Raw genomic sequence first — 21,771 nt, 5'->3', positions numbered from 1 at the left:
ATCCCGTCCCTGGGACGAGATTTCTATGGACTTTATTGTGGACTTACCCCCCAGTCAGAAGAAAACTGTCATTTGGGTTGTAAAATATTTTTTCTCCAAACAAGCCCATTTCATTCCATGTGCGTCCATCCCGTTGGCCCCGCAATTGGCCCGCCTATTTCTCATCCACATCTACCGTCTCCACAGTAGCCCCTCCCGTTTGGTCAGCGACCACGGGACACAGTTCACTTCCCAGTTTTGGAAATCATTTTTAAAATTGATTGGCACCAAACAGGCATTGTCCACATCGTCGCATCCTGAGACTGACGGATCTACAGAGGTTTCGAACTCTGCCCTTGAGCAGTTCCTTAGAGCATACATAAATTACCATCAGGACAATTGGGTGGACTTGTTGCCCTTTGCTGAGGTGGCTTACAACAATGCTGTCCATCAGAGCACCGGGCAGACCCCTTTTCTTGTGGTTTCTGGTCACGACTTTGTTCCCATCCCTGAGCTGCCACAAACCCCTCCCCAGTCCTGTTCTGTCTCTGACTGGGCTGTTAAGCTGGCTGATTCCTGGCCGGTGATTCAACAGGCTTTGGCTGATGCCCAGGCTGCTTACAAGTTCCAAGCTGATAAACGTCGTTCTTTGCAACACGATTTCAAAATTGGGGATCAGGTTTAACTTTCTACCAAATTCATCAAGTCCCCACAGCCCTCAAAAAAGCTTGCTCCCAAGTTCATTGGTCCTTTCCCTATTGTTGGTCTTATCAATCCAGTTACTGTTAAGTTGGACCTGCCTCACAATTTGAAACGCTTGCACCCTGTTTTCCATTGCAGCCTGCTCAAGCCTGTCCACCGCTCTTCCTGCTGGCATCCCCAACCTCCTCCTCCTGCTCCGATCATGATTGATGGGCAACAGCACTTTGAAGTCAAGGAGGTCGTTGATTCTCGCAAGCTTCGGGGCACCCTCCGCTGGAAACACTTTCCTCATCCTGAATGGGCGCCTGCTCGCCATGTTAATGCTCCTGATTTAGTTAACCATTTCCATTTGGCTTACCCATTGAAACCTTCCAGTTAATGTTTTCTTTCTTTTGGGGGGTAGTATGTCATGTTCACTGTTTCAACGTGCACTGTACATCGTAACGTTTCACATGCCATGGTGCTGACACGCATTTCTGTTGGGAGGGAGCTGCTGTGAAACCTTGTGCCAAGCTCTGTATCTATGTTCATTTCAATGGAATGTGTTTGGGTTATGTGTTCTGCTCAAGGACTTTTCCCGCGGACCAGCAGAAGCCGTTAGGAGCACCTGGGATTGTGAGCCTGGGAAGATTCTACGGGGGGAGGGATCTCGTTTGTACCGAGGGTTTTTTAGTTTGCATTTGGCGCACTTTTTCCATTCTCAGCTTTCTTTGTGATCCTGCATACTATTCTTTAATAAATCAGATATCTTTATGAACCTGTTCATGAGTCTGATGGTGTTTTAGGATAGGCAATCCTTACAATGACTTACACAACAAAAAGTAGTATTTAGCATTTATGGAACTCTGCTATGCTTGTATAGAAAAGGACTGCCTAAGACAGAATTTTGTTGGAGATGTAATAAGGATAATGCTTCTTTAAAACACATGTTTTTACAATGTCCTATACAGGGTAATATTCTCTTGAATTACGTATCTAATACATGAAACCTGACAACTGAATAACGTAAATGGATTCTCCGTGCCCTTACTGATATTGCAGCACTGGAAAGATAAATGTACGGCCCTATTTACTCAATGGATTGAAGATCTGATTATACTTGCCACCTATGAGTGGACTGCCAATAGACACAGACTTTGTCTGAACAAGTACTATATAATGAAACATGAGACTCATTTATACAAAATACAGTAGGTTAAAAAAGCATGATAGTTATGTAAGTGCATTAGAAATAATAATTTATTTATTTATCTAATTTATCCCCACCCATCTCCTCCCGTCGGAGGCCTCTGGGCGGTTTACAACAATCGATTAAAACCGTCATAATAATACAAAAAGTAAAATACAGTAAAAAATACTATAAATAGAAATAAAGAATAAAGAATAAAAAATCCAAGCGGTGAATCATCTAAAACAGTCCAAGTGTGGGAGGAGTGGTCTATAACAACCATCCCCATGTAGCTCTATTCCCCTCTCTACCCCAAGCGAGGCAGCAGAACCAGGTCTTCAGACTCCGCCGAAAGGCCAGGAGCAATGGGGCCAATCTCACCTTTATACATTCTTGAATAAATATTTGGATTATTTATTACTTATTTATATAAGTATATATAAATTTTAACTGTTTACTGTTATAATGATATATTAAACTTTTTTCTTTTTTGTTGTATTTTTTCACCTTTTTTAAAAGCACTTACGTGGGGTTTTTTTTGACAATGTATGCATTTGTATCATAATTATTTTTGTGTTTTGTTCGTTTTCTTTTTTTCTGTTATTTTAAAAGCAATAAAAAAACCAATCGTAAGTATTTTAAAAAGAGAACAAAGATAGCACCTGCCATACCTATACCTATGTGTGAAAGGTCCCCTGTGCAAGTACCAAGTCACGTCTGACCCTTTGGGGGGACACCGCTTTCACGACGTTTTCTTGGCAGACTATAGCAGGGTGGTTTGCCATTGCCTTCCCTAGTCGTCACCTTCCCCAGCAAGCTGGGTACTCATTTTACCTATACCTATATCAAAGCATATCATCTCACAGCAGAACCAGCTACTGTAATGTAGTTACTATCATCATGTAATATAGTTCATTATCATCTATATCAAGCTTTGTATGAGAAGCTTGATATACCTAAAATGTTACAACTGTTTCATGGTACGAGAAATTATAAATGCATTTCACTTGGGACAATTTTCAGGGACATACTCAACAATGTATCTAGCATAACATAAGGATGCCAATAAGTCCAGATGTTCAGGGGTTATTCAGACCAAGAGAAGTGCTCAATTACTCAATCTACAACCAAATAATCAGTTAATGTGGTTTAGAGAATGCCTTTAATGCAAATGATATGTTTCCACCAGAAATTTCCAGGTTCAATCTTGGCTGTCTAGGCAAAGTTAAGATTCTTGTCTGAAACATCCTGTACAGGTAGTCCTTGGTTAACAACCACTCATTCAGTGATCAGACGAGTGGTGGTTATGACCGGTCCTTGACATTCCGGCCGTACCAGCACCCCAATGGTTATGTGATCGTGATCTGGGTGCTTGGCAACCAGCTCACAATCACAAGTTGCAGCATCCCGTAGTCACATGATCGCAATTTGTGACTTTCTCTTATGGTTTCCCACAAGCAAAGTCAATGGGGAAGCCAGCAGGGAAGGTCTCAAGTTGCTCAGGTAAGTCTCCCCCACCCGCACACCCTCCCCCAGCCCCTCTGTGCTCACACCACACTGACCACCCGCACAACCTTGTGCACCCTCTCCGAGCCTTGCTGTACTTGTGCCATACCTTCCTGGCCAGTTGCACACCCTCCCCCACCAGGCAACAGCCACCCCAAGCCCTGCCATGCTGGCACCATGCCTTCCCGGCCACCTGCGCACCCCCTCGCTCCCTCTCCCACCCAGCGGTAGCCACTTACCAGCCTGCTTGCAAGCCACCTGGCACTTGCAACTTTCTGCCAGCTTCCCCACTCGCTTGGTTGTTGGAAGCTGGCAGGAAGTTGCTAGGAGGTGCTCACTTAACAACCCACAATCCTCACTTAACGATGGCAACAGGGACTACAGGGATTGCCATTGCTAAGTGGTCATGTGACGCTGCAATTTATGACCACGTTGCTTAGTAAGAGAAATTCTGGTCCCCATTTCCATCATAACTCGAGGACCACCTGTATCCCAATAACTCCAGTAAGATACATTATCAAGGATGGGTTGTGTGGAATTAATCAGAAAGAAAAGCAGCAGAGCAGGCTGCTCAAACTAATTCAGAATGTGCTGTTGGTAGAGTTTGGAATTTCAATAGGGAGCATAATAGGTCAAATGCGAATCACTTTTTGGGATTACGAATGTAGCGGAATGTTGTAAGGCAAGTTATTGTGCTAGGAGCATTAGAAGCTTTTGTGCGTAAGGAATCGCCCAAAGGCATTCCAGTTGTAGTGAGTAGAACTGTACCCTGCGCATGAGAAGTGGCCCTGTAGTTACAACATACAAATCTTTTATGATCTTCACAGTCAATTCTTCCCTCAGAAACATTCCTTTATTTAGTACTTACAAAAGTGGAAGATTTTGGTTAATGAAAACCAGTTCCTGCGTAATCCATTTATTTATGGAGCGTAAAGATATTTCATGCTTCATTTATTTCCAGTACAAGCCACAATGACACTAGAATAACAGATCATTTTTCATCTTAGTATAGAGAGACAAAAGCCAGGGATCCAGCAATTGTTTAGTTCAGAGCAAATCCTGCATCCAGCAGCATGACAACACAATCAACTCACCGGCTTCATTTAGGAAACAATCGTTCTTGGGATGTGACCTTTGCATTGGAATGATCTTCCAGACTATAAACCACATCTGAAAGCTCTTTAGCCTCCACTATAAAAGTTACACTGGTAGCTAGTTCATATTCCACTGAATGCTTCCCTTTCCATCCATGCCTGTTGGAGCTGCTTCAGGAGTGTCAGCAGTAGAGAATCTAACACAGCCAGACCTTTCCAAGAGCACCTAAGCCCCCTACAAAAAGAAACAATTGTCACCAAAGAAAGACATCGGTGAATCTTCCTCCTAAGATAGATGAGTCCTCATCCCCCTTACCTGTGGTCCAGAAAAAGCAAGCCATGCTCTTCCAGCTCTCGGACTTCCTCTGCTTCACCAAACACATCCCACAGACTGAGATTGGGGGCAAACTGCAACCAGTGCTATGAACAGGAAAACCTACTCTTAAAAACCGAGTTTTTACAAGCTCATTCTTCAACTGAAGAACTAATTTGGGGGCTAAGCTAACAAAACACAAATGAATGGCAGGAGATTTGTTTCTTAAAATTTCACCCTAATGAATTTCTCAGCCCCCTCACCTGTTTTGAAAATAATCTTATAGAGCTCGACTTTAGCTAGGATCTCCATCACCACAAGCTGGACTTCTGTCTAACTAAAACCTTCCTTTTCTGCTATATTTTCTGCAAGATACATCTGGCAGAAAGTCACTTTAAACACTGCAAATGTTTGAAATCATCATTTTTTGGTAACAGCCTTAAGTCAAGCATCACTTTTGGTCCTATCTTTCATAGAAAGAACAATTCCTATTTTACAAAAGTAAACTGGGTTCAAAGAAATTGAGCAAAGATATGTAGATCCTAAAATCCAGTCTTATATTTATTAGAAATCCCAGGAGGATCTCTTCCAGTCCCTGTGCATTTAGCAATCACAGGTCATGTTTCCAAAACTAGCTATGTGCTGTTTATTCCCCTACGATCTCTAGCATTGACTACAAGTAATCCTTGGGTTATGACAGCAATTGGGACCAGATTTTCCATCACTAAGCGATGTGGTTGTAAAACGCAATGTCATGTGACCACATCACTTAGCGACGGCAATCCCTGCAGTCCCCCTTGCTGTTGTTAAGCAAGGATCCTAAGTCATTAAGCAAGAACCTCCTTGCAACTTCCTGCCAACTTCTAACAACCAAAGTCAGTGGGGAAGCCAGCAGGAATTTGTAAGTCCCATGTGGCTTGAAAGGCCAGCAGGCAGGTGCGAGGGGTGCGCAAGTGGTGGGGCAGATGCAGTGCAAGCACAGTGGGGCTTGGGGTGGCTCCTGCTGGATGGGAGAGGGTGTGCGCGTGCGCCCAAGTGGTGTGGGGCTGTGGCACAAGCGTGGCAGGGCTTGGGGTGGCTGCTCCTGGGTGGGAGAGGGGGCAAAAGTGGCTGGGGAGGCATGGAACGAGCGTAGTGAAGCTCAGGGAGGGTACACAGGTGGGGGAGACTTACCCAAGCAACTTGTGACCTTCCCTGACAGCTTCCCCATTGACTTTGCTTATGGGAAAAGCAAAGTCAATGGGGAAGCCAGCAGGGAAGGTCACAAATTGCAATCATGTGACCACGGGACGCGGCAACTATCGTAAGGACAAGCCAGTTGCCAGGTGTCCAGATCACAATCACATGACCACAGGAGTGCTGTGATGGCCAGAACTTTGAGGACCAGTCATAGCCACCACTCATTCAGCACCATCATAACTTTGAACAGTCGCTGAATGAGTGGTTGTTAAGCGAGGACTACCTGTAATTAACTGGAAAGGCACACAATACAGAGAAATAATGAGGAATAAGCCATTTCTGCCAAACCATTCCATCTGAGCACTCTGGAATTATGGCAATAAATTTTTCAAATCTTTCCAGTCAGCTGCATAAACAGCTACCCCACTAAAATAAGGGAACTATACCTGGTGTGTGATTCCTACATCCAAACGGAGTCCTAACATCAAAACCTCCTCCAGTCTACAAAAGAGACAAATGGAAAATCCCAAACTTTGAAGCAACACAGCCATTAGAACTTTGATAAACAGATATTTGTGCCAACAACAGAAGGAAAAGGGGAAATAGTCAATGATTTTAACATATTAGCCAGGGCAGCACCTGTACTCAGGTGACTTCATTTACCTACTTTCAATAATGTAGGTATATATATTTGTTTTGAATAAAATTTACAACAATTCTATCAGGAAATTATCATTAACCCCAAATTGTGGGAGGTTAAGCAGATGTGCAATCATATTTTTTAATACTTTTTAGACAATTATTCCTTCCAAAGCATCTCTTCAATGTTTTTAAAAGTCTTCAATGACACAATAAGAGTTATAAACTAAAAAGGCCATGCCAGAAAAGGAGAACAGAGAGAGGTAAACGTTGTGTGACAGGTGAAAGGCCCCCTGCACAAGCACTGAGCCATGTCTGACCCTTTGAGGAGATGCCGCTTTCGTGACATTTTCTTGGCAGACTATAGAGCGGGATGGTTTGCTATTGCCTTCCCCAGTCGTCACTGGGGTAGGTATATTACAAAGCCCGAAAAGGCAGGTTTAGAATAAGACTTTTATGAAGTTTAGCATTTTGGATTTATGGAAACTGGAATTTAATTACATGATAGGCTCTGGATACAAAATAATATGGATGCAATGTGGGATGTATCATGATGGTTCATGAGCTCATTAATTAGGCGTCGTTTTCAGGAATACCATGGATATTTAAAGAAAGGAAATGACAAGGAACAGCCTCTCCACATTTCTTCTTACGTACATATCCAGTTCCCTGAGTGGAGTCTGCTTCCGGGTCCCATGCCCAAAGGCCAACACTTCGTTCATCCATATATCTGGTTCCAAAGTCTGTATTCTTGCCTCTCGATGGGTCGTACCATCTCCCCATGGCACAAATCGCCCATGGGCTCCTGGGAAAGAAGGAGACTGTCCTGAACAACTTATTTGTTGGATTGTTCAGATAGTGCCTACATAAGAAGGAATGATTAGGCAACTACTCAGCAATATAAATTTAAATAAACAAACAAACATCATTTTTAGCTGAGGAGAGCTTACTTTCCAATCTCCCCTTATTTATTAAAAAAAAGAAAATAGTTCCAATTGTACCCTCTGAAAAACACTGTAGAGGAACCAGCCTGAGAAGCTGTTGCAGCAGTTGGCCCCCATCATCTCCCCAAATAAGCTTACCTGGTCCAATGCCAATATATTGGCTTCCTTGCCAATAGGAGAGGTTGTGAGTACTAAATGCCCCCTGCAGAAATAGCAACAAAACTGCTAAGGAACTGCAAGTCTGCATACAAATGTTACATTATATTAAAGTAACAAGCTTTAATGAGTGGCTTTTAAGAACCTGTAGCACCTCACTGGGCTTAACATTCATTAGTTTAAACATGCTCTTTTTTTCTTTCTACTAACAGTCTTTTCACCATTCTTTCCTGAGATAGGAAGTAAGACTTTGATCTTACTCAGCCGGACAGTTTACACTATTGTGAAAAATTCTTGCTAAGCATCCTCAAATCCTATTCCTTTCACTTAGGCAGAAGGAACACATTTGTATTATCTTTCAAATACAGAGAGAACGTGAAAAAAAATTATTACTTTCTGAATTACTTTGGCCTGCTTCCTTTCACTGAGTTGTACAGCACAAGGTTTAGCTAAAGGAAAAGACTTACATTCCTTGAAAAATTGGAGACTTCATACTGATGAAAACCTGAATTCTGTAGAACATGTCGTGCACACTCATACATCTCTGATACTGTATCCACACTGATTGTGGGCAGAAAGCCCTGATGGACCTGCTTGAAGAGAGCTGTGCCCCTTTCTAGAGTCAGCTGGTAAAGGGATATATGATCATCACATACTGCAAGCATTTTCTCCAAACCCTGGATCCAGGAGGCAAGTGTCTGCCCCGGGAGACCAAAAATTAAGTCAACAGATATACGTCCTGGAAAGAGTTTCTTGGCTTCTTCTAAAGTTCTCAAAGCATCACAAGCTGTGTGGTTCCTTCCAAGGAGGCTGAGTTCTGCATCATCAAGTGACTGCAAGAAGGAAATAAAAATCATGAATATGCTTGACTCTTTACAACTGAAAGAAGAGGAAACAAGTGTGTTCTGGAAGAATTATGATTATGGTGAGTGAGAAAAAGAAGCAAAATCTTGTAAAAAGCATACATACTTACACAGCCATCATGCTGGTCCCTTTTGTTGTTATGCAAAACACAAAAGGGACTAAAAATAGGAAGCCAAAGAAATTGAAGATATAAAATAAGAAAAATAATCTGACTTACATCAACCCCACTCATGTTCATACCTTTCTACCCTTGCAGACCATCCTTACTTCCACCATTTAATACATTGCCTTTTGTTCTTCACATTTCTCACCTCTCTCTTTTTGAGGATATAATCAACTCTATACAACCACAACTTTGTCAGTCTTCCTCTTGGCTCATTCACTCTTTCTTCATATATTCATTTTTCCAAATTGGTCCTCATTCATTCATTCATTCTATATGACCAAACCACCTCCATACTACTTTTTTAATATAGTCTCTCACTTTTGTATTTGTTCTAGATTCATTCAGTGCCCATTTATTCTTAATCGTCTCTCTTCTTTTTCTGTTCTACAAACACAGTTAAGTTCTTCATTCCCATCTTATTTTTATGTTTCTCCTGAAATATCTAGTTCTCACTTCCATACAGCATAGTGGCCAGAACTATTTTTGCTTCTTTCAACAAACATTCATTCCTCACAATATACTACATGCAACCTATGATCTTTCAATTAGTAATTGTATACTTAATTTTTTTCCCATCCATTTCCCCATCTTTAATGAATATTCTACCACGGTACAGAGATGGCATTTACTCTAATTTTTCACAATTTGTGTATAATTTGCAATACTTCATTACATTTTCTCTGTGAAACAGTTACCCTCATTTTCAATACATTAATTTTCAGATCTATATTATCATTGCATCATACAGTCTTAACATTCACTACAAATCATTCAAGTTCTCAGCCAGCAATACAACATCATCTGTATGGGATAATATATGTTCATGTCCCCAACCAACACATCTCTAATATCACTGTAAGAATTCTATATACATTCAACCATAAACATGCTAAACAAACAAGGATATATATAAGACATATATCCTTGTCTTACTCCCTGTTTAGTCTTGCATACTTACCTAAGAATTCCATTTATTCTCAGGTATGCTTTACTGTCATCTGATATTGCTCTTGCTGCATTTCAGCAATTTACCTTTATCATATTTAGGCAAAACATTCCATAATTCAAACCTATACACTTTATCATAAGCTTTCTCTAAATCAGTAAACGTAGAATAAAACTTAGGCCTTGCTTTCTCAATTATCTGCTGCACAGCAAAAATCTGTTGAGCATAAAGCTGTACTGCATTTCCCAAATTTTGCTTATTGTCACTTCTCTCATCCCTTCAATCAGAATTCTGCCAAAACCTTCCCAAGCACACACTTAAAAAAAAAATCCTCTCTGGTTGCTACATTCATCTTTGCTACCTTTCTCTTTATATAGGGGAATAGTAACAGCATTCCCCAATCATCAGGAACAGATACAGTTTCCACAAGCACATTTCACAGGTACTCTGTAAGCAAACCACATCCTTATTTTAACACATCTCCAGTTACATCATCGATATCAATAGCTTTACCATTTTTCAACATTCTCTAAGCATTCACAATTTCCCTTTCATCCATTTTTCTTGGACACTAATGTTAATAGCTTTTGTTTCAATTCCACTCTTCGTCATATCACTATTATTCCCATACAAATCTCTAAATACTCCTTCCAGCATTCCCTCACTTCAGTTTCATCACTTTTATTTTTAATTCCATTCTCTCTGCTGGAGGCTCCTTCTCTTGTTCCTCTTCCCTATTTCTATAGCAATGTTTTATTTCCATCAAAATTGCTATGCATTTTCTCTGCCTCTTGTAATCTTAACTGTCCCCTGCTCTCTTTGACTACACTTTTTGTAATTATTCTTTCTCAGTGCACATTGTACAATTTATTTCTCTTGTTCTCATTCGTTTTCAGCAATCATTATCTCATATGAATTTTTTTCTTATCGACAGACCTTTAATTTCATCATACTACCAGCCATCCTTTTTCCTGTTAGTCAACTCCACACATTTCTTTTACACTCTGTAACAATTATTTTCACTCTGTTCTAACAGATTTCACATTCTCTTTCTTTACATCCACTTTCTATTCATTCTTTGGGAGATTAATTTATCTTTTAAAGAGTTTTTCATACAAGACTCATACTTTCTCTTCCTGTATGTTCTATGTTCACTCTTATTTCATACCTTTTCTTCCATCTTCATTTTTTCCCAAAAATCACATATAACACCCCAAGACCACATGTAACAACCCCTCCAAATAGTTTGTTCTGCATTCAGAACTTCTGATAACTCATTCTTCACTAATTATCTCAATCCTTCATCATACACTCAAATCAATTATGCATTTCAGTTTATCTTAATTCCTTTGCATATGTATGTATCAATAAAATCATCAAACAGTAACTATTCTCACTTATTTTTAGAACTTCAAGTGACACAAACACTTCTATTATTTCTTGTCTTGTCCCCATCCATTCATTTATCTCACCTCATAGAATAATTTTTCTCCCTGGATTGCATTCATTCAGAACGTTGTACAATTTTCTCCCAAAACTCATATCTCTTTCTTTCATTATACTCACTCATTACCTGCAGCCTATAGATTTCTATCTTCCTATGTATCCACAACACCCTAGATGACACCAGTATCATACTTTCTGACATATATTTTATTCCTTTCATTCATAATTAAACCTGGTGTTCACTTCCTTGCATGTGTTCATCAACTCCAGGTCATAAGATCAGGCCACCTTCAATGAGATTGTTGATCCTTCCACTTTCTCTTAGTTTCACAAACACATAGCTCATCTATTTTTCTTTATTTCATTTATCAATTTATACTTATTTACCATTTACTCCTCTTACATTCCAAGTCACAATCTTCCATATACTATGGTGGTACACGGTGTACTGACACATGCTCAGAATGCAAGTATTTGCATATAATGTATAGAAAGCACGCAAATCTTTGCCTGTAAGTAGCAAGTGAAAAAAAAAGGGGGGGGAGGAGTTACATAGGGTAAGATGTTAACCAAATTACACTTTACAAGGAGAAGAGCTGCCCACTTCTTAAAAGAAACCCATTAATATGCTGACCAGACAGCAACAGAAAAATGTACTTAAATCTTTCTCCCATGCTGCTATCCCAGCAAAAACACTCAATCAAGTTGCTGTTTGCCACACCCCATGCCAAATTTACAAAACACTCCTACATGTTCTAATTATAAAACCTCATTAAAACTAGGAAGAAATTTCCCATAAGTCAGGTTGGCTACAATCTTAAGTTTTTACTCTCCTGCAGTGTGTGAACTGGCTTTTTTGGATTTATAACTCTGAAGTAGTTTGTCAATTCTTATTTTCTGCTTGTGGCCCATTGCAGTTTGAAGTGTGTATATGGGAGGGAGGGAGGGAGGGAAGAAGAAGCTGATCGGTAGAGCAGAACATATTGGGAGTTATTTCAGTCCCTTTCTACAATTCCATGTAAGTAAAATTGCTTAACGTTAGCCCAGATTATTTTAAGTACAAGGTTTTAACTTTATTATTCTAGTATTTAAGTGGATGCTAACTAATACAGTCCCGAAAGCAATGTTCTTGACCTCTCACCTGAATGCCAATGGAGAGGCGGTTGACACCAGCTTTCTGAAACTCGGAAAGGCACGGGGTATCTGCTGAAGCAGGATTTGCTTCCAAAGTGACTTCAGTGTCTTCTGCTAAATGAGCGCTTTGGGAGACAGTGTCCAGGATGGCAGCAATGGTGAGTGGGCTAGCTAAGCTTGGTGTTCCCCCACCGAAGTACACTGAAGTGATTCTAAAGCCAAAAAAGAAGAGAGGATTATTTGAACTGATTGTCCTCTCCCTATTTTCTTAACCTCTCATGAGAGGAAATGGTAGAAATGAGGCGTCCCATTCTGTCGTCTAGTATTCTTTGTACATTTTAGGTGTGAGCAAAACACCCTGAACCACTTCAATTGCAAATGCTCTGGTTTCAAGTGCGAGACACAAGTCTTATGTTTAAAATGGGCTGTTCTGATCACTTTGGAAGTGTTTGAAATTGAGCTGCTGTTTTGAGTGTAAGCAATTTGTTTCCAGTTCAAAAAGAATTCCAAGTGTTTCTTTGGATTCATCTCAACTTGAAACAAATCAAAATAAGCATAGGTTAGAGTTACTATTAAGGCCTTTGCCATCAGTTTGACAATAGCAAAGAATAGTATGCAAGGACCAAATGAACCCCAGAGAGACATCTGTGGAGCTATTTAAAATTGTAAGACGTCTATTATATCAAGGATCTAATTAGGCTAAGAAAAACAACTTAGTTGCTACTGAACACTGTTTGTTCAGATACTTTGTGAATAAACATTGCTTGCATTTGTTCTGACTTTGTTTATAGCAGATCCTAATAATGTGCCTGCAGTATGTGTGTGTCTTGGGCACAATTTTATCATAGTTCCAGTCCTTCCTTGAAGTCAATTTCTATTAAAAAAAGAGTCAATTGGCTATAAAAAAAATTCATCTCCTTGGTTCCTGGAGGCAGTCTTGGCAAAAAACCTGCCCCCAGCATTGCCAAAGCCTGCCCGGTATTACAGCGAAGCCTCCTGCTTTTGATCAGCCACGCAGAATATGGTCAGCTGTCAGTAGAGTGGGCCCTAATCATGGCAGGTGTGCAGATTCCCTGTATAAATGGGGTAAGATACCATCTCTAAGGGGTGACTGTGGGGCTGACAGGCCAACTGTTAAACACATGGTGATTTCTCTTTTTCATCTACCTTTAGGGAACTTGCTGATATTCTGAATAGGTGTCTGGTGGCAATAATCATCTGGATGAAGATTAATAAACTGAAATTTAATCCAAGCAAAACAGGTATGTTCCTGAACAGATGGACTTGGGAATAGGACTTCAATTGTCTTGGATGGGGGAGAACTCTCACTGAAGAATCGGGATGAATCAGTCCGGGGGTGCTTCTGGATTCAGCTTTGTACCTGGAAGGTCACACTGTGGTTTTGGGCCAAAGTGCCTTTGTCCAGGTATGCTAACAATGTTATTCCTGATTCGATCAAATACAGCTGTGATGACACATCTTTTACTTCCATCTAGACTGGATGGCTGTAATAATCTCTCAAAACCTGGCTAATGTAGATTTTAAAAATCACTATGTTACGAATGCCATATTGAAAGTATGGAATAAATACAAGCCCAGGCTGTGCTAGAAGATGCCTTTGTTAATTTCAGCATAGGAAGCATTTGATAGAACAGAAACGGCAGGTAAAGAGAAATGGAGAACGTACCAAGATGTGCTAATTCAGGAACATGGTGAGCCCAAATACATACAGTGGTACAAAGAATTTTAAAGATTAACGTTCAGATGAAACCAGAAATTTTTGTTGGGACTTATGGATGGCCAATTAGAAGAGACACATGGAAGACTGTTTTCATACATGGTGACTGCAGCAGGATTATAACATGCACAAAGGTGGAAAGATCTGGAAAAACCTACAGCGGAGGAATGGTTGGTGCAGACGACAAAATTTGCAGAAATGGCAAAATTGACTTAAACAATTAGGGAAAAGACAACAAGTACATTTATTAGTGACTAGAAACCCTTTATGGACTTTTTGCTGAAAATGGGAAAAAAATGAACTGGCGATTTATGGATTTGATGATTAGAAAGGGTAAAATATGTGAAGAAGGGAATATTGATGCAACCTTAAAGAGGGAGGACAGATGATCATTTGTAACTGCTGTAAAGAAGATTAAAGGCCACTTCTTTATACTCTTTTTCGTTTTCATCTATTCACCACTCTTCATTACTCTTTTCTCTGTTTCTTGAATTTGTATAGTTTTTACTATTGTATAAAATCCTTCAATAAAAATTAATTTTTTAAGAAAACTGGTTTTTCCAGCAGGCTTGGGGATCTCATGGAAATAGGAAGCCTGCGAGATGGTTACATTGTGTGTAGGATGTTGGCCCATTTCCCCATGGTCTTATTTATATTTATGTTCAATTGTTTTTAATGGTTATTTTAGATTTGTTTTTAATTTTTTGTTGTCACATTTGTGAGATGGGCAGCTATATAAATTTGATAAATAAATAAATAAGTCTCCTTGGTGCTATATTTTGGGGAATAGTTTTAGAGAATTGCAGCATATATTGTACAGAATGTCCTGACATGTAAGACAGCTGAATGATGCATATGGGAAGAAATCTCTTTTACTCCTTGCCTCGTTACTTACCTCTGAACTTCGCTCAGCTGGATCAAGGTCTGGGCCTCTTGAATGAGGCAGTTCTTCATTCTAAGCTCATCAAGATTTCGGGGAATGTACTTGTTGAAGTTGCAGTAACCGCAGCGCTTCTCACAGTAAGGCCACTAAGGAATCAAAATAACAAGAGGGGTTTTATTCAAACATTTTCTGGGATCTTTCTTACATTCTTAGTCAACAGTATTATGTTGTCATTAGTTATCCCCAAGCAAGCTCAATACTAGATCCGCACACTAGAAGGAATTATTTAAAAAAAACCCTGAAAGGTGAAGATTTAAATCCCTTTATGTCACAAGACATCCCGATGCCCAGCATTTTAAAACATTGTGATAACAATTCAAAACGTTAACTGTATTATATTAAACCTCAGCTTCACAATAAATTAGTTTCAGCTGATAAATGCCAATCCAAGCATAAAGATATTCTGGCTTTGGCTTGCGGCAATTTCCAAAGGCTTCCCATCAGAGCAGTAATGCTCAGTACCATGCTGCATCCTGTACGTACTATTTCCTTTTCTTATTTTGTCACCCTTCTATGTTAACATCTTCAACTAGGATATAAATAAGGAGAATAAAACTATTAAAAATACAACAAAGTTACAATAAATTTTAAAAGCTGATATAAAATAGCCATGTGCAGTATGTTTCAAAGCTGAAATATTTTGCATACCTAATACAACATATATATATATACATACACATACACATACACACATACACACACACACAGTATTAAAAACATAGAAACAGACTTCAGTAGAGAAGATTTAATAAGCACCTGAAAAACATCACCAGTAGGCATCTCCCAAATATTTGGCAGATAGGTGACATAGTTAAAATGAGACTATGGCTCAGTCATGGAGCATTCTTCATGTGTGTCACAAGTTCATAAGCATCTAGTAATGGCTTAATGATTAAATTATACAGAAGTCTTGAACACTAGCCAAGCTGACTGTTTCCAGCTGCAGTAAGCTCCATATACGTTTGCCCTAGAATGAAAGCAAACGTTTGAGATGGTCCTGGACAGATTTTGAATGCATCATGATATTTTAATGCCTCTTGAAACAGGGCCAGTTGATGTTGGACTGACTCTTTACTTCCTCATCACCTCAGTGCCTACTCTTTGCCTAAAAGACTGCTAAGCTGGTATCATTTCTTTTTGCTTTTCTTCCCTGCCACATACATACATAGAGCACATGCTCTTTTAACTCTCCTCACAGGATGTTGTTAGCTAGGTGCATTTCCTGAGTATAACTCTCCTTTCTGCTATGGTTATAACATCTGCTTCATTAATCATTACTCAGGCCAGACTCCTGCTTTCAGGAACATTCACAAAGAGAAAGAGATTGCCTCAACCTCCGATTATCAGAAAACCAATCCTACTTTTCCGTTCAACTATATCATATGGGAGTAGAAAACCTTCCTAAAACCAAACACAGGAGACTAAGCCAGAATTGATCTTCCTGATATATTATTTGCTTTAAAATGGGAAAAGTCATATAATTCCTCTTCAGAAATCCAGTCACAGGAAATACTGTACTCTATATTAGGTACATTGTAATTTGATGCTTAAGAAAAAAAAACAAAGGAGGTATGATATGAGAGATAAGCGAAAGCTGACAGCCAACCAACTGAAAGAGTAGTACCTAAGAGCCTGGAACAGAACGTTAGATTACAATGCCCTCTAGAGCCCACTGTTCTCCAGCAAAGGATCGTTACCTTGCCATGGTGCTGGAGCTTGAGAACCTCAGTGACGCCATGAGCTAAACTGTGAAGGGCCACCCAAGACGGGAAGGTCATGACAGAGAGGTCAGACTAAATGCGATCCCTGGGGAAGGTAGCAGCAACCCACCCCAGTATTCTTGCCATGAAAACTAAATCGATCAGTACAACCAGAGATATGTTATAATGAGAAGACAGGATACCCTGGAGAAGATGCTGATGCTGATGCTGGGGAAAGTGGAAGACAAAAGGAAGAGGGGCCGACCAAGGGCAAGGTGGATGGATGGCATTCTAGAGGTGAGGGACTCGACCTTGGGGGAGCTGGGGGTGTTGACGACCGACAGGAAGCTCTGCCAAGTCACAAAGAGTCAGAAGCGACTAGACGAATAAACAACAGCTTACAAGTATCTACAGTATTGCTTAAGATTTTTACTTCTCCAACTCTATCCCTGCATTATATTATGGAATGAACTAGCTACATATTAGTTCTCATGCAGTTTAATCCAGTGCTGTGTGTTTGTTAGTGATGCCTAACTCTAAATAATGTGCAGCACTGTAACTTATTTGTTCTTTGTTTGAAGATTTAAGAGATTTGCCATCATGATAATGACAGTACAACATAATAGATGCAGCTACCTGGACAGCTGAAGAGGATTTTCCCATGGATTTGGAAGAGAAATTTTATTTGAATGGTGGCTGAGGCACCACATTTTCTGTTGATAAAATTGTCTCACTTGGGACTTGATCCCTTGCTGATCACCCTTAGCAGAGATGAACTCACTGATCTTAAAAGTTTCTTCATGGAGGCTCTTCATCGGGATCCGTAAGAGCCTGTTTTGACATCAGCCAAGAACTACATTGGAATCCAGCGTATTGGAATCTTGAATCTGTTTGACTGGATAATGAAGGCTTGAAATTCTGGGGAGTCATTATAGCTTTGGGCATTTTACCTTTAAAAAGTATTAACTGGTTCTTGTAATCATTTTCACCTATATGTGATACTGACATAAACCAACTCCACTACTTTGCAGATTTTCTCAAAAATTAATCTGCCAGACAGGGTGGTGGGTTCCTTTCTCCCATTGCCAGCACCCAGGTCTTTAATTTGCACATTGTGTCCTTCTCGTGTTTCTTTTCCTTTTATTTCAATGAGATTTTAATTTAAGCATTTTCTGTAAAAGAAATATTGTAGCAGGATCAGAACTGCCTCCACTTTTTATGTCAACTTTTGTTTGGAGAGTTGCGGCATTTCCTGTGGTTAATACATAACCAGAAATTAACATACTCCTAATTTGTGCTGGACTAATTACTGTTGGGAGACTACAGGATGGGTGTTTTGCAAGTTTCCACTGTGCTGCTGGCCCCATTTTTAATAATGGCAGTTTTCCTGCTCTAAGATGACTGAAGCTTTGACAACCATCAGATTAAGACAGAATTTACAGCTTTACCTTCAGAGAAAGAGTGCTTTTTACAGTTACTGAAAAAAATCAAGATTTTAAGAATGCTTTCCCAAACCTGCTTCTTTCTGACACCCACTCCTTTTTGACAGTTTAGTGCTCCTCTCAAAACTGCTTCGTGCAACGCAAACATCTAGCCTAAACCACGGAGCAAACAAAAGGAGGACCCCCACCCCCAAAAAGTCGAGCAGCTTTTCCACCCGTAGCCAGCTCGTTGAATAATTCATGAACTACAAGGCGCATGCGCAGAACACGAAAGGCTGTGCAAGAACACCTCCGCGGCCTCCTAAGCCTCCGCGCAAATGGGCAGAAGGCAGGAAAAAGCCAGCCGCTGGAACCCGGCGCGCGAGCTCGACTACCGAGGAGGACGCGTGCACCTCCTCGCGTGTCTGCGGAAACTTCCGGCGCCTGCGCTCTCCAAGTGGTGCATGCGCAAGTGGTTTCGATCACGTTCGCTCGGTTGCAAATCTAACTCACGTGGACGTAGAGCGAGGCTTGCGCTTCCGGAGGGCGCTTGCGGAGTTGGGTATCGTTGGGCTTTGCCAGCGGCGCAATTTTACGCAGCTGAGCCGAAAACCCTGCCCGCAGTTTCTCCAGCAGCGTCCCCATGCGACTCCTGCCGCTTCTAGCCCGGGCAGCTGCGGTTCTGGCATTTGTCCGGGATAGAAGAGAAAATAAAGCCCGCCCCTATTGGGAGAGGCTTGGGCTCTGTTGGCGGGATGAGTGTTTCTTCTGAACCCGAATCCTTTATTGTTTCTCTACTAAAGCCTAGCAGTAGTACTCCTTAACCAGTAAAGCATTACTGTGTTGGTCCGTTTTTAGAAACTCTAAATTCATAAGTCGGTAATCAATACCTTTATTGGCACAAAAAAGCGTGTTTAAAGTTTTAAATGTTCAGAACTTAGGCGTGGTATTACAGAAAGCAGGAGATGAGGAAAAGGAAAAAACCAAACCCTGGGCCAGATGTTTACAACCTGTGTGTTTGCAGACCAGTTCTCAGTGTGAGGAGTTGAAACTGCCAGTGTCAGCAGATGTCTGTCAGTGGTGTACATTTGCGCTTCACATTAAAGGGAGCAATGATTTGTTCTTCGGATGCAAGTGTAAAATGAGCCCAGAGACTTCAGATTCCTCACTCAGATGGGTAACCATCAGATAGAAGACACAGAAACAGTAATATAACAGTTCCTTGAAAAATTGCAGCCATGATTATTATTTCATGCACATGTTAAATTGGGTGAATGTAAGGCATGTTTATGATGGCCTTACAATAATACACTGAATTAGATTAAGATCTCTTGGTACAACTCTGAGAGCTGTGTTAGTCTGTGGTGGCAAAAATCAGGAGTCTGGTAGCACCTTTTTCAGCTAACGTTTTCAGGTTAAACCACTGAGCTGCTGAGCTTGCCGATCGGAAGGTTGGCGGTTCGAATCCGCGTGACGGGGTGAGCTCCCGTTGCTAGTCCCAGCTCCTGCCAACCTAGCAGTTCGAAAACATGCAAATGTGAGTAGATTAATAGGTACCGCTTTGGTGGGCAGGTAACGGCGTTCCATTTAGTCATGCCGGCCACATGACCACGGAAGTGTCTATGGACAAACGCCAGCTCTTCGGCTTTGAAACGGAGATGAGCACCGCCCCCTAGAGTCGGACACGACTGGACTTAATGTCAAGGGAAACCTTTACCTTTACCTTTATTAAAAGGCATCTATGCATCTGTTGAAGTGAGTTGCAGCTCACGAAAACTTACACCTTTTAATAAAATGTGCTAGTCAGAAAAGGTGATACCAGACTCCTGAGGTTTTGGTATTAAGAGCTGAGCATTTGAATCAAGCTTACAGTTACACCATCTAAGCAGTAGATGGCAACTGATACCTGGTACCAACTGAAGGAATTATATTACTTCTGGCTGCTTGAACTCAGTGTCACCAAATCAGAACATTTGCTATAAGAGTTTTTGTCAGCAATAAGCAAAGGAAAAGAAAAAAAAGCTGGTGGTGGACTAGTTAGAGGCTGTGAGAGCAAAATTAGAATAGGTATGCTGTTGTATGTTTCAAATGTACAGTATGACTGCTAGTTCTATGGTATGTTTCATTGTAAACTAGATGTAGAATTTCCACATTATGTTTTTACAACTTGGTGTATTTTGCTCATTCCTCGAAGCACATCATAGTTGCTGTGGGGTGGCTTTTTAACATTCAGTACATATCGTTACCTTGTCGTGGTGCTGGAGCTTGAGCACCACATTGATGCCATGAGCTAAACCATGAAGGGCCACCCAAGACGGGAAGGTCATGACAGAGAGGTCAGACTAAATGCGATCCCTGGGGAAGGTAATGGCAACCCACCCCAGTATTCTTGCCATGAAAACTAAATGGATCAGTACAACCAGAGATATGTCGGTATACCATCGGAAGATGAGACCCCCAGGTCGGAAGATGGTCAAAATGCTACTGGGGAGGAACAGAGGATGAGTTCAACTAGCCCCAGATGTGATGACGCAGCTAGCTCAAAGCCGAAAGGACTGCTAGCGGCAGACGGTGCTGGTGGTGAACGGCGGATCTGATGTTCTAAGGTTCAACATACCATTGGAACCTGGAATGTAAGATCTGTGAGCCGGGGCAAATTGGATGTGGTTATTGGTGAGATGTCAAGATTAAAGATAGACATTTTGGGCGTCAGTGAACTGAAATGGACTGGAATGGGCCACTTCACATCAAATGATCACCAGATCTACTACTGTGGACAAGAGGACCACAGAAGAAATGGAGTAGCCTTCATAATTAATAGTAAAGTGGCTAAAGCAGTGCTTGGATACAATCCAAAAAACGATAGAATGATCTCAATTTGAATTCAGGGCAAGCCATCTAACATCACAGTGATCTAAATATACACCCCAACCACAGATGCTGAAGAAGCTGAAGCAGAGCAGTTCTATGAGGATCTGCAGCACCTACTGGACAACACGCCTAAAAGAGATATTATTTTCATCACAGGAGACTGGAATGCTAAGGTGGGCAGTCAAATGACACCTGGAATTACAGGTAAGCATGGCCTGGGAAAACAAAACAAAGCAGGACATAGGCTGATAGAATTTTGCCAAGACAACTCACTCTGCATAACAAACACTCTCCTCCAACAACCTAAGAGACGGCTTTATACATGGACTTCACCAGATGGACAACACCAAAATCAGATTGACTACATCCTTTGCAGCCAAAGGTGGCGGACATCTATACAGTCGGTAAAAACAAGACCTGGAGCTGACTGTAGTTCAGATCACGAACTTCTTATTGCACAATTTAGGTTCAGACTAAAGAGATTAGGGAAGACCCACAGATCAGCTAGATATGAGCTCACTAATATTCCTAAGGAATATGCAGTGGAGGCGAAGAATTGATTTAAGGGATTGGACTTCGTAGACAGGGTCCCGGAAGAATTATGGACAGAAGTTCGCAACATTGTTCAGGAGGCGGCAACAAAATGCATCCCAAAGAAAGAGAAAACCAAGAAGGCAAAATGGCTGTCTGCTGAGACACTAGAAGTAGCCCAAGAAAGAAGGAAAGCAAAAGGCAGCAGTGATAGGGGGAGATATGCCCAATTAAATGCAAAATTCCAGAGGTTAGCCAGAAGAGAGAAGGAATTATTTTTAAACAAGCAATGCGCGGAAGTGGAAGAAGACAATAGAATAGGAAGAACAAG

General features: G+C 40.9%; 1 protein-coding gene across 3 annotated transcripts; it reads right to left on the bottom strand.

Moving 5' to 3' along the window:
- Positions 1–4,186: 4,186 nt before the first annotated feature.
- On the bottom strand, positions 4,187–18,732 carry RSAD1 (radical S-adenosyl methionine domain containing 1). 3 transcript variants are annotated; one of them, XM_063293211.1, is made up of 9 exons: positions 18,552–18,732; positions 14,870–15,003; positions 12,244–12,448; positions 8,148–8,513; positions 7,663–7,726; positions 7,238–7,385; positions 6,388–6,442; positions 4,766–4,869; positions 4,187–4,684 (listed from the first exon to the last, which is right to left on the bottom strand). In XM_063293211.1, the coding sequence occupies exons 1-9, from the start codon at positions 18,681–18,683 to the stop codon at positions 4,573–4,575; spliced, it is 1,320 nt and encodes a 439-aa protein (XP_063149281.1). In that variant the 5' UTR covers positions 18,684–18,732; the 3' UTR covers positions 4,187–4,572. The 3 variants fall into 3 exon arrangements, 2 of the variants coding, with proteins under 2 accessions (XP_063149281.1, XP_063149282.1); XM_063293212.1 differs by lacking the exon at positions 18,552–18,732 and adding an exon at positions 15,674–15,798; XR_010067193.1 differs by having other exon boundaries at positions 4,564–4,684; positions 7,234–7,385.
- Positions 18,733–21,771: the final 3,039 nt, after the last annotated feature.

This window comes from Candoia aspera, chromosome 2 (assembly GCF_035149785.1).
Source record: "Candoia aspera isolate rCanAsp1 chromosome 2, rCanAsp1.hap2, whole genome shotgun sequence".
NCBI lineage: Eukaryota > Metazoa > Chordata > Lepidosauria > Squamata > Boidae > Candoia > Candoia aspera.
The sequence above is the reverse complement of the archived record's forward strand: the minus strand, read 5'-3'. Positions and strand labels throughout refer to the sequence as shown.